Source organism: Telopea speciosissima, chromosome 3 (genome assembly GCF_018873765.1).
Source record: "Telopea speciosissima isolate NSW1024214 ecotype Mountain lineage chromosome 3, Tspe_v1, whole genome shotgun sequence".
Taxonomy (NCBI): domain Eukaryota; kingdom Viridiplantae; phylum Streptophyta; class Magnoliopsida; order Proteales; family Proteaceae; genus Telopea; species Telopea speciosissima.
The window spans coordinates 26341308-26362850 of NC_057918.1; the positions used below are offsets into that span (position 1 = coordinate 26341308).

Below are 21543 nucleotides of genomic sequence, written 5' to 3' on the forward strand. Positions count from 1 at the left end.
TATTTGGACAATCACAACCTTTTTGTCAGAACTGTGTTGGTTATTTCTGATTGAGAACTTATAGTTCATCTTTTTTTTGGTAATAACTTATAGTTCATCTTTAATAAACGCCTTTTATTTTGTACATTGCATTTAAAAATGATGGGTACCATTGCTCCAAGAGAATATCTGCATGATCTCTTGCATATTTTGTTATCAAATGGACTTTATTTTCTTTTTCAACACAGATTCCTGTTACTCTAACAAGCATATCTCTTTCCACCCAGGAGCAATGTCCCCCCTCCCAAATGCCTCATTTTTTTTTTACCAATAATCTCTATGCTTTTTCATCATCTCTTTTACATACTAAGTAGTTATCAAATGGGCCAATTACTACGGCCATCCTGATAATTCTGTCAAGACTCAATGTTATAAACCGGATGGAGCCCAAATTTATAGACGAGTAGACCTGAAGGTCTGTAACCTTTGTGTCAAAAATGTACTTCTCCTCACTAAAGAATTTCCCCGACTTGAGAAGAAACAATCTTCATCTATTTATTTATTATTAATTTTTTGGGTGCAGTTGTCAAGGGCCTATTGGCCATCAGGGTCCCACAAGGAGGCAAGAAAAGACCCACAAGGGATCAATATGGAACCCACATGGGTTCCACTTCTTGGAAAGCAAGTAAATGTGGACTTGGTGTCGCTGAGGAGACTTGAACCACCAATCAAGCTCCTGACGCAGTTCTCCCAAGGGAGTAGAAAATTTCCAGGGCAACCCCTAGATTGACCTTCATCTATTTGTTGCTTATCCTAGTGAAAAACAATGATAGCAACAATGATAGCAAGTAATAGTTGGATAAGGTCGAAGGTGAGTTAACTTTAGGTAATTATTATAGGACTATCTAAATTACACCTTTATAGTTGTATTTAGAACTTGTCACTTACTTTGATTGCCCCTTGTTTTATTCTTCAAAGTTTTTCAAAGTTTTTAAGTTACACATAAAAAAAAGAGTTTTTTAAAAATAATTTAAAAATGATTTGTTAACATATCATTATCAAAATTTGATATTATCTTGCACATTTTTCGAATACACATGTGAAATGATATGATTTACCATCATTAGAAGGAAAGAAAAAATGTTATACTAAAAAGGCAAAAAAGTAAACTTACAAATTAATTGACACCTAAAGGAAAACATTGTAAGGGAGTTGGGACGGTTAAACAGCTTGATAGCCATATAATGGAGAAAACGAACCACAGCAATATTTATATACAGACTGAGAAATGAACTAGAAATGAATTGATACATTTCAGTAAGCCACAAAAGATGTGACCAAAGGGTGATCAAAAATCAAATTGAATTACATTACATAATGGAAACTATTTTACAAAAAATTGGCACACGGGTCAGTCGCAAGGCGGCCAGAATCGGAGGTGTAGAAGCTTCAGATGTGTCGATCCTGTCGAATCCCTTCTTTCACTCTTCATTTTTCCAAGCATGTGTCTGCTTCTTTTGAAAACTTCGTTGGAGATGCAACAGACATCATTAAGAGTTTTCTAATAAACAGGAAATTTGTGATTCAGTCTATCTCCTTCGTACTCTTGGGCTGTTGGCCACCAGTTCTCCAAGAGTATTAAGAAGCATATCAGGTCAAGCTTGAAATTTAATTTTCAGTTTTTCATTATCTGTCTTTTACTAATGAAACGTGAGAACCTTGGACCATCAATCCATCAATGTAATGCGTTTAGCACTGTCTGCACGAAGACTTTCTCCTTTAAACCCAATCTGGAAATCGAAATCATATTTAGAAGCAAAATCCATACTCGAAAAAAATAAAAAAACAACTGGACAGAAAGAGATTGAATACCTCGATTTGGCTACTATCAGAAGAGAACCATCGTAGAAGTACTCCAAGATGTAAAACAGAAGGAATTAACTTGAACAGTAATGGGGTAGTCACCTGCATAATGGTTTGGTAAGTGTTCCACACCTTGAGCCACAAAAACAAGCTAACTCCAGGACACAGCTCTGGAATACATAACAATCACAAACACAAACATGGAACTGCCTCATTGACTACCAACCACCCCATTTCTCATGGTTGATCATCTATGCTCTGCTATGAAAAATTTTAATTTTGAGAGTTTTCCCATGAATTTTAGAAGTATTCTAGTCCAAAACCATGTTCAAGATGCATGTTTTGTGCTCAACCAAGATTCCCAAGAGTCTCTGCAACACATTTTATGTGTGCTCATGTACCTATTTACACAACCTCTCGGAAAACAATTCAATTACTGGAGGGAGGGTGTGGAGACTGCCATTGCTTCAGCAGCCTATCTGATTGAATTAGTAGCAGGGTATTGAGAGAAATAGTTCCAAGATACTCATTGATTGAACAGAAAGACTTCAAGGGTTGACATCTCCAAAATTATGTTACATCCAGAAGAACATAACGAGGTTGTATTCTCATCAGTCATTTTGGGTATTGCCATCTTTAAGGTAGAACTCATTAGTAGTCTAGTGACATACCCTGCAGCAATAAAAGTGTAAAAAGGGTTTGGCAATAAGATTTTCTTTCCACTTGTTGCCCCACATAAACACATGGGGGCATTCACTTAGCAGTATGGATGAATACATCATCCTGGAAGTCTTTATCACCATTAATGGCTTTCCCAGGATCAGGCATACAGACAATATCGCATCAGTTAAGACATGAATTGGGCTACATACCAGACTAAGAGCCGTTGTACCAAGAAGCAGCAGATACAGCTTACCCTGCAAAATGAATTAACTTATAATGTACATCATCCATTTGGGTACATCACTAACAAAAAGAGACCCAACTATACTTTACATTCTCAATAAGTTATGCATGAATGGTTGTATGACAAGTGAAAAAGTTTACTATTATTTGATCCCATGTGCCCATGATATTTACACCTTTTGTTTTATATCTAACAATTTAACAAGGGCATTGAGACCATACCAATACCTTGTTATGCAGGAATTAACAGACCGAACAAACATGGGGTCAGGGTCACTATTTCTCAATGAGCACCCAGATCCAACTTTGATACCACAGAACACTTACTAAGGGCCATGTGTGTGTGTGTGTGTGTGTGTGAGAGAGAGAGAGAGAGAGAGAGAGAGAGAGAGAGAGAGAGAGAGACCTTGTTATGCAGGAATTAACAGACCGAACAAACATGGGGTCAGGGTCACTATTTCTCAATGAGCACCCAGATCCAACTTTGATACCACAGAACACTTACTAAGGGCCATGTGTGTGTGTGTGTGTGTGTGTGAGAGAGAGAGAGAGAGAGAGAGAGAGACCTCCACCAAATGAAGATTAGAAGCACGACTAAGAAGAACAAAAGAGAATTCCCCAATCTGAGCCAGAGACATGCCCACCTACACAGACATGAGAACCTGAAAGCTGAGATACTTTGTCTAATGCAAAATGGATCATGGGAAACCAAGAGATAAAAAAAATAACTTGTTATATCTTACGAGGAGTGAGGTCTTGTTGTTATAGCCAAATCCTTTGACAACTATTGCAATCACAAATGTTTTTATAACGATCACCAAAATAACAGCTGCCAGTAAAATATCCACATGGTTCCATAGGAAATGGACATCGATCAGCATTCCAATGCTGGCAAGGAAAAGAGCAGCAAAGAAGTTGCGAATTGGTTCAACCTGCAAAAAGGATGCAGTAGGTGTTGGGGCACATCTCATCCAAATTCGACATGTAATAAACAGAGTTCCCTGCTAAAAGCAAGTACATATTCACACAAACAGATAATCTATTATGGAACACAGAATAATAGAAGGTTTGCATATAATTCCACAAAAAGATCACAAATCAAACACAATAACAGAGAAATACTAAGTTACTGCTTGGACACCCACTTCACAAAGTTTAAAATGAATATCAAGTGAGTTGGCTATCTATCTACTTGGTTGGATCAGAGAGTTCTTGACTCCCTATACTTTCTGAGCAGCCTTTATCAGGTCAATTCTATAATTGCAGGGCTTTTTGTAGGGGCTATTCTGCGAATTGAGGATCTTAGCACCACTTCTTCCTATATAAATAAATCCCTTCATCTACAATATCCCTGAATTCATATGTTGAACTTGGTAATTAGTATCAGCAAAGAAATGCCCAAATATTCATCCATCACAGCCATGTTAAATTTTCTCCAAGCCATTCATAACCATAGTTCAAGAACTCGCCGAGATCTCGGTAATATCTCTCTTTTTGAAAAAAGCAAGACGAGACTTGAGGCGAAATGAAATATTACCCCAACTTGGTCGAGTCGAGATCTCAGTTCGAGATTTCAGTTCGACCGAGATTTGAACCAAACTTACCTTTATAATGTACATATCTTGACCGAGACAGTCGAGATCTCTCCAGAACTCGACAGAGAAGTGTGCATTTGACCTGATTTTTGAGGATTTTCGATGGTAGTTTATGATAGAGATATATGTAATATGTTAAGATTGATGTCTTGTACACTTTTACATTTGTAATGTTTATTTAAGTTGTTTTGTATTAATTATATGATTTGATTGTTTTCGATTACTAAATTATGTGTAGAATAGGGCCTATTACTACGTCATCGCTTACCAACCTAAGGTCCGAAGTGAAACTCCTATTTGGACTTTGTTTTTGCAAAATCCGATAGTGTCATTGTGTTTAGATGGCCTAAAATAGGCTGAGTACCAAGTTTCAAGCCCAAACTAAGTCTAAAACCCCCCACCGAAACCAGCCTTCGAATTCAAAAAAAATTTACACCAACTCGCCAAGATCTCGGCCCAACTCGGTTTTTTGGCTGGGCGAAACCTGCACCGAAACCGAGTTCTTGAACCTTGTTCATAACTATAGTGTCATGTAGGATGCTTTCTAGTAACTAAAAACATTGCTACATTTGTGAACACAAAGTAGTGTTGATTCAATATAAAATAAAGGAAGAAGCAGAAAGAGCATCACTACAACCGTGAAGCTAAGGCAAATGAATTTATAAAAATTGCTTCTTCAACTACCCTGCAGAAAGTTCATTGTTACAACCGCTCAACCCAAAAGCTCAAACTGTTAAGGGCCACGAAAATGTATATCAACAAACACAAACACCCCCCCCGGCACGTGCAGGCCCACACACTCAGCTCTGCACGTGACACCATCATGTGGCACAAAGTGTAGGGGCACAACAACACATAACACTAACCCCTCGCACTTACCAGGGATTGAACATCCAACCACCTGGCTTTGATACCATGTTACAACCACTTATCCCAAAAGCTCGAGCTGTTAAGTAAAAGTCGTCAGGCATCTCTGCCACTTTTTAATTAGAAAACAAGAAGGAAATGGTCTTACTTGTTCAAGTGTATGTTGTGCAAGATCAGTTGTGGATATCATCACACCAGCAGCAAAAGACCCCAATTCAAGGCTTAGACCAAGTTTGTCACTACACTGAAACAATATAGAACATACAACTCAGAAAATTTTGTAACATGAACAGCAGACCACAATATTTCATGAAATCCATGAAAGCAACATACTGACACTGTAGACATTTTTGTGCAAGGGATAAACTGTAACGAAGGAAGCCAGCTCAGAGAAGAATGATACAGGCAGTAGATCCTATTTGAAGAAGTTTCTTCACCAATTAATCATTTTTTTTGGTAAGAAACCGATTAATCATATATCTATGTTCTTCTTAACTTTTGCATTCACAGACATGTAACACCTGACCAATACAGTGGCCTAATAAAAAATCCAGTCCTGCTGTCATCGCAAACCGCACCTCCTAGTCCTATCTCAGGCATATGGTACAGCACACCAACAGCCAGTGATTCATGGTTTGCAAACTCCAGGTTCATTAGGGACCATTTGATCAAGTGAACCATGCTAGGTTTGAGCATCATACATGTTTTCTAAAAATAAGTCTGCAAGCAGGATTTAAAAACTAGGGACCATGATCCAGATCAGATGGGAATCAGTGGAAATCAACTAAAGCCCCTAACCCTCGTTTCCGTACATGATCGGCCGGAATTGGGATCAGCCTCAACCGATCCGATTCAGTTTTTCAAACCCTGTTTGCAAGTCCCTATTTGGTTCTAAGTGAAGCGAAATAAAATTTTCATTGGCAGGTCAAGTGAAAAAATAAAAAAGTAAACTTCCAAATGGGGTGTTTAGATAGGAAGTAAATTGAAAAATAAAAATGTTTCCATTACTTTGGGTATTTCCATTCACTCCACTTTAACCAAATGGACTCCAAGGGATAGATGAAAATAGGGACAAGAGGATCATGTCTTAAAATGCAAGAAATTCTAGACAGAAGGAAAAACCCCTGCACTGAAAAATGGTGAATTATTGTTGTCACAAAGGTCTGTTATTTTTCCAAATGTCGCAAAGCATCTATTCTGCCACGTGGGCAGATAATATGTCCATTCTGACCGTTGGATATCGAGGACATGGTTTAGATTAGCCATATATCAAATTTCAGAGTCTAAAAGGAGCTACCCAGTGCATGAGGCTCCTGCTACTGCAGGGTCTGGGAGGGGCAAATGTACACAGCCTTACCCTCTGCTTTGTAGGAGAGGCTGTTTCCAATTTTTGAACCTGCAACCAACAGGTTGCAACAGTGCAACTTAACTGTTGCGCCAAGGCTAATTCAATCAATACCCCCTTTGGTATTAGCACACATCCTGTGCATGTCCATGCATGTGTAGCAGTACTCTAGACATTACTGTGCACTCTCCAAACTCTGAATGGGAATAGATGGTCTAGATTAAAAAAAAACGTAAAAAATAGATGGCTCAGATTTGTCTTATGGTTTTCGGAAACATCATCTTCCATTGTCTCATGCCTACTGAAAATACAAAAATGATGATGCAGATACGGAGAAAAATATGAGGACAAAGTAAATGAGTACACCAGAACTAAAGAAATAAAGATATTGATCCAAGTATTAAGAAGTGCACATTTACCCAAGCAACAAGTAAGCAAAATGCAACTGACGCCAATTGATAGAGTTCATTGGTCTGCACATATAAGATTATGGTTAAAATCTATGTTAAGATAATACATTTAACATCTAAAAAGCAACTTAGCATCAGAAGAAATCATAAAGTTTAACCTCAGGAATCCATACCTGTGATGATAGGCTTATCATCAGCTTAAGAAACCAAGGTACACAGGTACGACACAATATTGACAAGATTGCCACAAATGTAATCAAGAGAACCAGCCTAGTCAAAAGAAAGATAATTGCTAATAAACATTGTTTTGGTCACAAAATAATGTCAAACACAAATATATCTCTAGTAGTCAGGAGTTCAGGTTCAGTACTCTCTCCATTCACAAGACTATGAGAGGCGATCTAAAAATAGTTCCACACAGCTAGAAAAACTAAAAGAAAATACAGATGCGCTGCTATTTCATCTCTTCACAAGAATTAACACAAAACAAATCTGTCCTCTTTCAAACACTGTAAAGGCTGACTCATTATTTGAGCCGTGGAGGCAAAATAAAGAACAATTATGGAACATTTGTAGCGAGGGTTCTTTCTCTGTATTGCAATCTAAGAGAGGTGTGAGGATGAGCAGCTGTAACCCTATTCTCCATTGATAGTGAAACCGATCCATAATTCTTAATCTCAGTTTCGATAGAAACCGAGACAAAACCTTGAGTCGATAATGACTCATACCAAGTTTCGACCTGGTTTCAATCATATTCTGCATATTTCGGTAGTTTCAACCAGTTTTGACCAAAAAATACCAAGTTTTGATCAGTTTCAGTAGTGTCAACGAGTTTTGACCTGCCCATGACATGTTGAGTTTTGCCCAACAATACTAGGTTTCGGTCGAAACCTGGGAAATCTTGATTTAGGCCAGGGTCAAAACCGGCCTCGAAATCAGAATTTAGAACCTTGAACAGATCTTATCTCACCGGGACGTAGGCAATCTTGCCAAACCACGTAAATCCTTGTGTGCACTATGTGATTGTATATTTGAGATTTCCATTCTTTTCTGCATCATTATAGGTTTTGTTTTCTACATATGGATCAACTCTTCTCCTCGAGGACACTTACGGCCTTCCTCTTTAGGCAGTCCCTAGTCCAATGCGGCCCATCGCAAAGGAAGCACTTATCCTTGGGTGTGAACTTGTTTCTCTTGTTGAACCGCGGCTTGCCCTCCTTGCCCGAAGGGAGCTTGCCTTCCTTGCCAGAAGGAGTTTTGCTAGTGTCTTCCTTAGGATGATAAGTCGCGGAACATTGATCTCCCCCACCATTCTCACCATTTCCCTTGGTTTGTCTTATCTTTGGAATTCCATCAATGATTCTCTACTGCTGCTATGGCTGAAGCAAGGTCTTGCACGCCACGACGTTGTAGTTCTTGCACAGCCCGACTTTGGAGACCATCCATGAAGTTGAACAATAATTCTTTATCGGTCATACTCAGGACATCGAGTACAAGTTTGGTGAACTCCTTTACATAGTCCCGAATATACCAAGTATGCTCGAGCCTTTTGATGCTCTCCGTGCCAAGAAGACAACATTCTCAGGATAGAACTACTTCTTAAAGTCTTCCCATGTGTCTACGGTGCACGTACCTCTTTCTATATCAGCATGCCTCCTACTTCGCCATAGAGTAGCTATATCGGTGAGATAGAGTGTAGCGGTCCATACCTTAGTTACCTCATCTTCGAGTGCCATCGCCTCAAAGTACCTCTCCATGTTCCACAAGAAGTTATAAACCTCGCGAGCTTTTCTCTTCCCATCAAATGGTTAGGGCTTTGGTGCCTCCACCCTACAAACCTCTCGAGAGGTAGTGGCTCTCCTAGATGCTGCCCTCCTACATATTGCCCAATCCTCACTCATCTCATCAATACGAGCATTCATCTCGGTCAATGCATCCCATACTTGAGCCTTGAAGGTAGAAAACTCCTCCAACTGGGTATGTGCCATGATGTTGAGAGCACCTAGCAAGGACTCCTTGAACTCCCCCATCTAGCCAACAAGCTCCTTCCTGAGCTCCACCACTTGGTTTTCGAGCTCTTCCCCACTTTGCTTTGCAACATCGAGTCTTTCCTTGAACTCGGCCATTGCTAACTCCAATCTAGCTAGGCATGGCTCCATAGCAGGCCCAATGTCGACGCACATATCTTTGCCCTTTCACTTCTCTTTGTTGGGATTGGTCTCCCTCCCATTGACTTGCTCGCTCATCACCACGTTGTGCATGTCTGAAGTGTTAGACATGATGCCTTAGATCCTACAAGCTTGCCTCCCTGGCAACCAAAGCTCTAATACCACAACTGTCACGGCCTTAGACCTTTCTAAGCAACCGCGCCAACACTTAGCACACTCACAAGCACTAAGTCAGCCTTACTTGACTCCTTGAGGGACTTGGGAAGAGAACTAGTGAACACAAGAGAGTTTGAGTGAAAGAACTTTGTATTGCACTTGAGTTTGCTTACAAGAGCTTGAATGTTTTGCTTGCTTGGTTGATGGATGCATTTGCCAAATGAAGAACTACCTATTTATAGGCACCCACCTCTACAACAAATCCTTAAGATGCTTACTTACCAAGCAAGCAAGCAAGTCTTGTAGCTAAAGCATTCTAAGAGCAATCAAGCTTTCATCTCTCAAATTCTTAGAGTATCCATTTTAGTTCTCGTCCCAAGTCCTTTGCTAGTGTTGAAAGGCTGACTTAGTGCAAAGGAGTGCTAAGTGCCGGCGCGGTTGGCTTAGCAAAGACTAAGGCCGTGACAATATGCTCACAAAAATCAATGTTGCTTAGGAAAGTGGAAACAGGTGAGAACGTAGTTTTCCAGTTAAGATACATTCCAAAAGAAATCAAAACTTGGAAAGGTAGAAAAAGACAAAAGAAAATACAGATGCACTGCTATATCATCTCCTCGCAAGAATTAACATAGAACAAATATGTTCTCTTTCAAATACTGTAGAGGCCGACTCATTATCTGAGCAGTGGAAGCAATAAAGAATAATTATGAAACATTTGCAGACAATGGATGTTAGTTACTCCATCGCATGTCAACTGACTCAGGGCCAAGGTTCTAAAGATATTATACAGTTGGAATGGAATAAACAAATTCTTTTACTCACGATTTAGTCATGGAGATTACTCCTTGAAGAACCCCAGAAGTACCACCCAAAATCGGAAGCAATGCGAACAGCATACCGACAGCACAGTCCTGCAAAGAAAAAAAGCTTAGAACTCATGCATGACATAGTCTACACAAATTTAGTCTTATGAAGATCAACAAATGTACCCAAGTTGTATGATTCATATAATGAATTAATAAAAAATAGGTAGTTTGAATCCCAGTTAGAATCAGCGTTTTAAAGGGACATCTGGGATGATGCTTGACAGTTGTCCTGGCTTTCCCAGGTTTGTTTGTTGGATGGGTCCGGCATGCTTCAGATGCCTGACAGTTGCCCAGGATGTACCAATCTCAAAAACGCTTTTCTGAACATTGGTTAAACTAATTTTAGGGACAACTAAAGGTCACCATGTTTGGTAACATTTAGATGCCCCACTCGGCACATGGCATACATGGATGGATATGGGTGGGTCCACATGAAAGAGGACCTTACTCAAATCTCACTGGTCAAATTTCAGCCAGGAACAAGCACCCAGAGTATCTAAAAAATGCATTTAAAGCAATTTCACAGTAAGGGAATTTAGTAGCATTTCTGTAACTCTCACTTTGAACTCCCTGTTGTGGCACTTCCCTTGTTGTTTGGGGCCGAAACTTGACCATTGAGGTGGGTAAATTGGTATGGATCCATGCATGTCTGCTGTATCGCAAGTGGTAAAAGCCCAAACGTCACCAGCTGTGGTGACATCTAGTAGGACTTTTAAGGAATGTAATCTACCGGAAGATATGGGAAAAGTAGTTTGATACCTGCAGGATAAGGGTGCCTATTGTGACTTGACCATGAAGGGCATTGATACTATTTCTTTCCATCAAAAATTTCAAAACCTGCAAGCCAAATAAGATGATATCAGATGTTTCTCGAACTAATTACATACTCTTATATCATAATTTCTTCATTTCAAGTTACTAGTGAATCCTGCTTTCTTGAACTAATTAATTATTTGTCTCAACCATGGGTTTAAAACGCCTAGACCCCAGCTCTAGATTACTTTCCAATGCAACTGGATGCTAATATGGTGCTGAATCAAGGGGACCCACCAGCTAAAATTACCTGTTTCTAACTACAGTTTGGTGATAATGCATCAAGTCCAGGGAATGACCTATAACAAGGTCGAAAAGTGAGTGAGGATTACAGTCACATGTTTTGGCCAAAAGTTTTAGTGTTGGCTATGGACCTGCCACAACCCTCCTATGATGGGCCTTGGAGCTGCAGTGCAAAAGCACTCTAATTAGTTAACGTACAGGGAACAACAAATGCCAAACAAATACCAATTTGGTATTTTAATGCTAATAAGCACTCACATCAACGCTAAACTAATGCTAGTGCTTTTGCATTGCAGTCCCAAGCATAAACAAAAGAGGGTTAGCACCAGGATAGCAGCCGGCATCAAACCTTTGGGCAAACCATTTCAACAAGAGTCAATAAAATTTAAGCACACTTTATACAGATGGTACTGCAAAGATACAATATATTATGCTCGAGGCTAAATATTCACAAAGGATAGAGTCAGCCATGTTGACCACAGAGGAAAAGCCACCTAATCAAGTTTGTTTGATGCTTCAGACAAGAAACAGATAAACTTGACAAGGAAATTTTGCATCCTTTCCACTGAATCACAAGTTCTGATAAATGGGACTACATAAATTTTCTGGACCATATAAATCAGAATGGTACATTTGTCATTTAGTTTGAGAGAATTTCAATCCAGAAGAAGGTGAAAAAGAATGAAGTGGCAGAGGAAAGACGATAAGCATTAAAAAAGTAATCATTTTCTTAATAGACAGTCTGAATCACTGCCAGCTAGGCGATTTGAGTTATACAAGAAAACAGAGAAGAAGAAGACAGCAAGATTTGGAGTGCATCCTCACGTATCTTTTCTTCAATGACTCGCTTAAGTATATATCATTTTTGATATTATGTATGCAATTATTTATTTATAATGTATATGAGGATCTCTGTAGCCCACTCATACACCAGTAAGGTGAAGTGATATGATACAAAGAGCTAGAGGAACAAGGGTTGAACTTAAAATGACCTGGGGGGAATGACGAGAAAAGACATAGATGTTATAGAGTAAATAACAAATATGACTTTATATAGAGTGAAATTGCAAAACAGGATTTTTGTAGCAAGCTCCATTTAGTTTGGATAAGGTTTAGTTGAGTTGAATAGCATATGAAGGTCTATATTACTTTTTTGATAGATGAGGATCTGTATTATTTATTTAATATAAGTGGAAACAGAGAATTTCTGATCTGCTCCACCAGTGTAGCTACACTTCCATGTGCAAAGTAATGTCAAAGAGCTGCCAAAAACCATTTCATTTACCAAGAATACTTATGAGAAAGTACATTAACAGGCAGGAACCTAGGAAAAAGCATTAGATAGCTACCACTGCTGTTGAAGACATTGATAAGAATGCACCAACAAACACTCCCTCTGAAGGTTTACCACCACATAACTGCAGAAAGCATGCAATTTCCCAGATCAGTACTGCAAACAACAAAAATATGAAAAGAGACAGTAAAAAATAGCTCTTTCAATATTCTTTAAACATTTGAAACTCAAAGTTGGATATGAATTTACTTCCCAGAAGCTTGGAAATTAAAAACTTGATATAAGTATAGAATATTACATACAGAACATTTAATGACTTCGAGAACAATGTAAAGGATTCAAAAGGCAGAGAAAATGGTTCAATTATACAATACCCAAACAGATACCACACAACTCAAATTTTGTGGCAGGGTGATTGACATACATGCCATGCAATTTACCACAAAGTACAAGGTGCTAAAAAAGAGATAAACAAAATAAAACAAATTAAACAAAAGATCAGAAGAAAACATGTAGCTCATAGCAATATTCCTATTCCAAAAAGCTTTTACTCACAAATTGACATTAATTGGAGGTGAAAGAACTGGCTTAAAAAATATAAGGGACAGAAGAGAAAGATCCAAGTTAAAACTTTACAACAGACAATGGAGTTATTCAACTTACATATTTCAAATTATCATCCTTTTATTCAACATGGGGGAAAGGTTCTCTGTGCATGAGTGGCGAGTCCCACACCCAGGCAAGACCTACTAAGTTAGATATGGTAGGGGAAAGAGATTGGAAGAGGGATGCTTATTTGATTATAGGGTAGCAGATATGTGATATTTAATACCAAGTCCGATATGTTCTAGCTCCTGCCCTTTCCACTGGGCTCGTATAGATCACGCAAAAGGTAAAACCTTGATCAAAGATTGGATGGACACTAGAATCCATAGAAATTCTGTTTGTCTCAGACTTGGCATTTGAAGAACAGGTAATGAAAGAATCGACTCGACCAAGAATCAACCAAATCATGATATATGAATTCTACATTACTTGATTTCTTCAAGTTTTAAAGAATAGGATTGGGTGTATTTGGTTGCCTAGTAGAGCTAGCTCTTATCCATTTTAGTCAAAACCCTAAAGGAATGTCAATAAGGAATCATGGTACTTTAGTTTTATCAACATTTAAGCCTCAAACTTGTGGTCAGAGTCTCAGAGATAAAAAATAAGTCTAGTTCATAAGTAAAACATACTCCTGCCTAGACTTATAACTAGATAATTCTCAGGAGTCTATGTGTAATCTCCATGGTTGAAAGTTAAACATGGTATGATTCAGTAAGAAGACACCCAGACTAATCAATAGAAATATACATACCGAGGCAGTTATACCACACAAGCACATAAATAGGAAAATTTGGAGCAGGCCTCCTAGAACAGCAACAGCTCGAACAACTTTAAGCTGCGAAAGTGAAGGGAAGAATCTGAATCACAATTCTGGATATAATTTACAAGTTTTAAAAATGAGAGGCAGTGCATGAAAAAGAGCATAAAGCTATAAACCAACCTTTGTTACAGAAAACTCCAGTCCCAATGCAAAAAGAAGGAAAATCACCCCAAATTGAGCTACTGTTTCAACCTACAAAGACAAATCAGCATTAAGATGGACAGAAGTAGCAACCACTTCAACCGATTTGCATTTCAATGCTTGAACACATATATAGATATATTTACCTATGGTTCAAAAGGCCGATATTATTTATCTAGAGAATGAACCTAACCCGCCTCAGATACAAATAACTGCATATCTCACTAAGTATTGGTCTCATTAAACTATAATAAACGGTTGTTTTTCTTATATGGCTTCTAGGTTTACATTTTTTTTTCCTGAAGGTGGATATTATTTATCTAGAGAGTGAACCTAACCTGTCTCAGATACAAATAACTGCATACTCACTACGTATTGTTTTTCTTCTATGGCTCCTAGGTTTACATTTGTATTACTTTATCATTTTCAGATATTCCATTTAAACTTTTCATAAAACAAAACATAACCCTATGTCAAACTATATCCAAGAAATAATTCCATTCCAAAGGGACCAAAATAAGGAACAAAACCAACATTTGGATCCTTGTTCGAATAACATAAATTAACAACTCCCAAATAAGCTTAAGTAAAATGCTAAACATAGAAATAACACAGCAAACAAATTTCTTTTTATACATAACTAATCTCTTTGGCTGCTGACCACAAATAACAAAGTAAGCATACAACTAGAATAATAAATCTGAAAACATTTAACAGTCACGCATAGTTCTTTATTTATCATGTCATAAATAAGCAAACATATGGCAGAGTACATCAGTCCACAGAACAAATTGAGATAAAATTACAAAGCCAAACATTCAGAAGGCTTAGGTTACAGCTTTAATGAAGAAAAGCGACATACCTGAACCAATTCACTGATAAAACTTAACCCGCCCGGTCCAATAACAGATCCCGCTAACAAATATCCAGTAATAACCTGTAGATTTTTGTTGTTTAGTAACTAAATGTCTAAATTTTACTGATGAGAAAAGCTCCCATATGGATGTGAACACACTCCATAAGGGATGATGAGTAAAACTAGCATATCCAAGTAAATAATAATGCCCATACTGGTTGTCCAGCACACGCAAAAGCAATGCCACCACAGGCTGCAGATACAATGACAACTACAAGATCTGATATCAATCTGCAAAGAAAGTTCAGAAAAGCTGACAAGTCAACGTTAGTAAAAAGAAAATAACGATGATAATAGAAAGTACAGAATTGATACCCTTACCTTAAATCCAATTGTAGTACAGGATATTTTGATTTACGATTAGAAATAATAAACACATTGTCCTGAGAAAATGTAGCCAAGATTTAAGCAAATATGTTAACCATTGAAGTAGCATAGATAAATGCACCCATGCACGCAAAGTCAATGTCACTTGACACATTCCCAACAACATCGCAACAAGGCAAAATTTACAATCACGAAAATGAAACATACCTTTCTATCTATTAATGTTGGCATATCTTCGGCGTGATTCTCACTATCCAAATTAAAAACATCATGAAGTTGAAATGACCTAACAGACGAACCACAAAGAAGTAAGGGAAAGTTCAAATGAATTAAAATCTCCCTCGTGCCAATATAAACAGAAATGATCACAACTGAGAAACAGTTATCAGTATCAGTTATTTATTCACATGATTTTTTAAAAAAAAAAAAAAAAAAGAAGCTTACTTCTCTTCCTTTGTTTCATTTTTCTTGGGCTTGACTCTAGCAACAGTTTCCAGAACTGCCTGATGAATGAAAACAAAAATAGTATTTATCAACAGAAACAAGAGCACACACACACACACACAAAAAAATAAAAAATTAAAAAAAGACTCCATACTACATGCATGCGGACTCTCAAAACCATACTAATCAGCCTTGATTTGCATAACCATTTCATATTTCTAAACAAGCAAATGTGCATTATCATTCACAAACAAATTTTTCATTGAGTGGAAAGGCTGAAAAGGATTTGCATGGCAGACTGCCAATAGATGGGAATGGGATAGGTCTTGGTGAGTAATTGCATTAACAAACAAAAGTTTTGCCTTGATTTATAAATATAAATCAAAAGTTGATGCAGGAGCATGATCACCATAAATGGAAATGGCTTGATCTATTTGGGCCTTTGATTTGTGTTTTGTATCTTGGTTGTATTGGAATAGTGTGGGCCTAATATGTAGGAATAGCTTTTAAATTTGTTTGCCTTAGTTTAAATGTCGCTAGCAAATTAGTAGTATTTTATTTAAGCTTTATTAGTGGGGCCTATTGGTATGCCATATAAGGGAATGTAAATTAAATATTAAATAGCACATGACGTATGGATCTTGTGGGATCCACTCTTTAGCTGTCATAATAAAATCTTGTTAACCAAGTAAGTATTATAGAAGGGCCTTATCAGATTAGATTTTGTTTGTATTTATTGGAGCTCAATTACTTTGCTAAGTTAGTCCAAAACTCTATAAATACTGATGTATTTTTTCTTTATGAGATAGATAGAGATGAATAGAGAATTGTTTTCATGGAACTCTCTCTTTCTCTCTCTCTCTCTCCCTTATTCACCCTTGTCAAGAAAACTTCCTTAAAACTGGCCTGTGTTGCTCCATTCATAGCCTAATTTATAATCAGGAATGTAGGGCTTGATTGATTGGCTGCATCACATGTACAAACTTATGAAACTCCACCATTTTCCGTACAAGCAACTCATTGTACACCAGCAATTAGTTTGTCATAGTTAATAATGCATGCACAGTCCCTATCAAATCTGCCTGGAACTTGACTATAATGTTCCTACTTCGTTTCCAGTACACGCATAGCCCATTGTGTACCAATCTCAATGCCGGGTATTCAGCCAACAGGAGAAGATTGTGACTACAATACAACCAAAGACATAGGTGAGGTTATAGCACAAAACATTCATCAGAAAAGAGGGTTTAGCACTTTGTGTACCAATCTCAATGCCCGGTAATCAGGCAACGGGATAAAGATTGTTACTACATTACAATTAAAGGCATAGGTGAAGTTATAGCACAGGACATTCATCAGAAAAGAAGATTTAGCATGTGTGCATAGTACATGAATTCTGTAAGGCTTAGCTCATGAAAACAGATACAGATGAATTGGATCTCAACTAAGATTGTCCATAGATTCTACAGCAACTAAGAGTTGATTACTATCACAAGCAGGGTAATTGCATCTAGAAGCCAATGTCTCAGTGATGCGAATGCAACAAAAATGTGTTCAATAATCAATTTAAGATAATAGCTTCCACCATAGACAACGTATTTAATATACCATTATAAAGTCGTGAGGGTAAATGATAAACACTGAAGAGCTTCTACAGTTCCCATGTTGTCCATAAAAATCTGAAAACAATGCTCAAGGAATACATTTACCAACCTGTTGTTCAGCAACACTGTTGTTGAAGCTGCCGGGATCAGTTTCTGCAAAACAAACCATAATTCAGGTGCCCCAAAATTTCATTTCATGTTTACTATCAATTAGTACCAGTAGTAGTGATGTTTGTTGTTGCTGTTTTCAAGAGGTAAGGCAATTTCAAAGGGGCATTCACTCAGTAACGATCCATAAGGTATATTCATTTTTTACGGGACATAAGCAAGCCTATTAAAAGTAACTTGAATCCAGGCGGAGCATAAAATTTACATACATTTTCAATTACACTCGTTGTAGTAAACTGGTTATTAGAAAATGTGAAAATTTTAAGTATTGTCGAATGCTAGGGACTTTGCTCCAACAAGAGATTAGACCTTAAACCTGGAAACAGAAAAGAGTCTACTGCGCTAGGAAATCGTGGAAAATGAGTTATAAAGAACAGAAAGAGAAAGAATGAAAGGAAATAACCCCCGCATTACCCCCGCAAGACTACTAAAAAAGAACAACACAAACATAGTGATCCGCTCGAGACGAATGGAATCTGGAAAAAACTAAGACCTAGCTCATGCTCGAATGGAATCTGAAAAACAAATACTTAAATCTTAACAGAATTAGAAAGAGAGTGGAGAAGAGGTCAGATCTGCAAACCTCCAGACTGTTCACTATCAGGGAATTCCTTCTCCAAGGCACGATCGATCATACCAGCCAAGCTATCCTCCCTGGATCTGGGAAGTGTGGTATTAGAATCAGTGGCGTTGGAGTCGACCGAAGCATCGAAGTCGGAGTGGAGGAGAGACTGAGAGAGAGAAGGAGAAGAAGCAAGGCAGAGAGGAAGAAGAGATACAAGAAACACAATGAGGAACCCAGGCGAGTTACAATTCCTGCACCACCTCATTGCGACGGCGAAAAAGGAGATCAACGTCCGCCTGTCGCCGCCGAGGAAGGTTGAGTGCAGGAAGAGTTACAGTAAATCTCTGTAAAAATAGTGATACCGGTCTCAGACTCAGAGAGAAAGAGAGAGGAGAGTGTTGAGTGGTCGTTGTTCACAGAAAAGGTGTCAGCTTCAGCCTGACAGTGACTACCTCTTTTGTGTGTGCGCGTGTAACAGAGACAGAGGAGAGAGAGTTGCCACTTGGTGTTAAGCGTTAACCAACTACCATTGATTTGATGTATCATGTTTTGCATGTTCGGTATTGGATCGGGTATCCATCACCTGCAAAACCGATACGATATCGATATGACGGAACGGATCGGCTGTATCATCGGATAGATTTACCCCTAAATCTCCTTTAAAAATGAGTTTTTTTTTTTTTACATTTTACCCATTTTTCTGTATTGTGTCACCGATACAGTATTGGCACAGTATCAGGATCGATTACTTGCAAAACCGGTATGTATCGCCTAATGTAGTTGATATGATACCGATACCACAAACCACACACACAAAGATAAAAGAAAGTGCATGAGTTCTAATGGTTTGTTTTTGAGTTTGAACCATAATGAAATAGGAGTGTTGTTTTATGGGTGGGACACAAAGGCCATGTCATGTGCACTAACCAATGAGAGCACACGCAATGGTACAAAATGGGGCAAAATTTTTGCCATACATGGGGAACATGGCGGTCATTAAGGCTGCTGTTGTGTGTGGGCCCAATGAAATATTACATTCATAATCTAAAGAGAGAAGATTCAGTAAAAACTAATTAAATCATCTTTCTTAAGTCAAATAAGTAAACAATTAGGAATAGAGAAATTGATTTGATATGTTCATATTATAATTGGAACAAAAAGGAATAAAATGTGAGGAGAATATAATTAAAATTATAATCAATGGATAAATAGGGTTTTTAGTGAAATTATTGTTACAAATCAAATAATTGTCTAGGGAAGTAGTTTTCTGTTCAGGAGTGTAGCCTATGCCAGCGCTCCCATTTGTCTCTCTCTCCTCAAAACAAGGGGGTAGAGGTGTCTTTTCATGTGGGGAGGAGAAAGAGAGACTCATGGGAGTGCAGGCATAGGCTACACTCTCTGACAAAAAACTTTCTCCCAATTTTTTATTATTGTAAGGAGAAGATAACTAATATTTCTTGAAGGATCGAGTTTCCCTCCACCCATGGTGAATGGGATCCTATTCACTGAGAGGCGGGAAAGGGCGAAAATGGGTATCGAGAGGGTATTTTGAAATATACTAAAACCCTAAGAAGAGTTTGTGAACCCTAGGATGTTGGGTGAACCGTCTTCTATAGGTGGAGGAAAACTTTGTCCTTTTTTGAAATCAATCGATAATTAATTAGTGAATAATATTAAAATCACAAATGAACTTTACTATCAAATTAAGCGTCCAACTAATTTTGTATAGTAGACAATGAGATCAATGGAAACATTGTTACAAAGCAATTTCCCTATTATAACCCCCATACTCATTGATTTGTAACAATTCCCCTTACAACCATAAATCTTCTCACCAATATTAAAATCAATTCATTTATTCAGCACTTCATACTCAATGATTTTTTATAAGTTTCATTCGCTTTTATAGATATCAATCAATTAGGTATGGTTGTTTTTTCAATTAGTCCCATCATACGCAAGTCAAATAAGGATTGATTCAGTTCGGTCTAAGTTTTGACAACCTACTCTAGGTGAAAGAAGACTTTCTCCAATAATTTAGTTTAGTTCCAATGATAGAGTGTAACAATAATAATAAAGAAAAAGATCCCCATGATTTAGGAGGGGATTCCTTCCCACTCTCTCTCACATAATGAGCCGTGAGTCTCACACTAACACTCTCTCGTTGAACAAAATATGAATCCCTTGCGAATCTATATCCCACCCTATCCCACCCTTTCATTGGTGTGGTTTCCCATCCTGGAACCATGGAAACTTATGTCCATAATAACAATAGGGTTGGATATTGTGTAATCATGGTTGATTATATTAAGACCAACGGAATTACCTTGTATTATGTCCCGACATGAGTTATAAATGGGAGAGGGGATATATACACTATTTTCATACACTGGAAATTATATGCTAGAGAGGGAAACATCCCTTTTCAATGGGGGTGTTTGTACAATTGGGAATCTACACAATATTAATAATGAGAGAGATTGTGTGAGAGGGCATATTTTAGCACCCTCGTGTATTTTTTTTTCTCTTGTCAATATAGTATTATATAATGCAACGGAAAAATATTTTTTGAGCCACGCCAAAGGAAAGCATGCTAGCACCCTCTCCGGCTCTCTCTCATAAATGATCTTGTTGCCACCTATATGTGAAACCATTTCATCGCACGTCATTGGTGTGCTCCATTATATTGCTTACTCAATGAACCCTCCTCTTAAAAAAATTGCATAATTGTTTTTTGTATTATTTGATTCACATAAAATGGTTACGATCTCAATGTAATTATACTTAATTTTTTTATGAAAAAAAAAATCCATTTGACTTTCAATTTTAATTTATAAACTTGATCCAACTAATGAATAGATGACTTAGGGACTATTTACTGTGATTTTGACCTTCCAACTGGGGGGATTAGCCTAGGCCCAATTTCAAAAGAGTTTTGCTAGCTTCAATTGGGCTGACCATCCTGTCTCAACAGTTAATATCCAACCAGTCTTAAAGGAGTTTTTGTGCCAGCACCAAACGAGTTGACCTCCTAAGTTACCTTTGCTTGACATATTGACTGGAGGAGCAGATTATTTTTCCTAACAGTGACTGTTCTGTTTGGGTTTAGCTTCTTTGATAAAGAACATTTTGGTTCAATTTAGATCATTTATTATTATTATTATTCTCCAATGAAAATGAACTACGAACTAAAGTAGTTACAATTTGCAAATTTATCATATTCTCATGGTCAAGGGGAGCTGAAGCATCACATCATAGTTTACTATATTGTAAGTACTTATCTCAGTATGAGAATATGAGGAAGGGAGCAAGGAGTTAGTAATCGGCATCGGATATAGTATTAGTCTCGGCCAATACCGATTCGGATTGGCCCATATTGGACACATTTGCCCCTTAGTCCGAACGGATGGGCTGATACTGATATGAATCGGCAATTCCTCGACCAAT

At 37.8% G+C, this 21543-nt stretch overlaps 1 protein-coding gene across 1 annotated transcript; it reads right to left on the reverse strand.

Moving 5' to 3' along the window:
- Positions 1-1324: 1324 nt before the first annotated feature.
- On the reverse strand, positions 1325-18361 carry LOC122655027 (K(+) efflux antiporter 4-like). Its single transcript, XM_043849279.1, has 20 exons — positions 18115-18361; positions 17473-17516; positions 15760-15818; positions 15523-15601; positions 15310-15371; positions 15144-15219; positions 14935-15009; positions 14052-14123; positions 13863-13946; positions 12561-12629; positions 10915-10992; positions 10112-10200; positions 7139-7235; positions 6975-7028; positions 5359-5454; positions 3492-3680; positions 3315-3392; positions 2715-2759; positions 1852-1944; positions 1325-1769 (listed from the first exon to the last, which is right to left on the reverse strand). The coding sequence occupies exons 1-20, from the start codon at positions 18359-18361 to the stop codon at positions 1707-1709; spliced, it is 1749 nt and encodes a 582-aa protein (XP_043705214.1). The 3' UTR covers positions 1325-1706.
- Positions 18362-21543: the final 3182 nt, after the last annotated feature.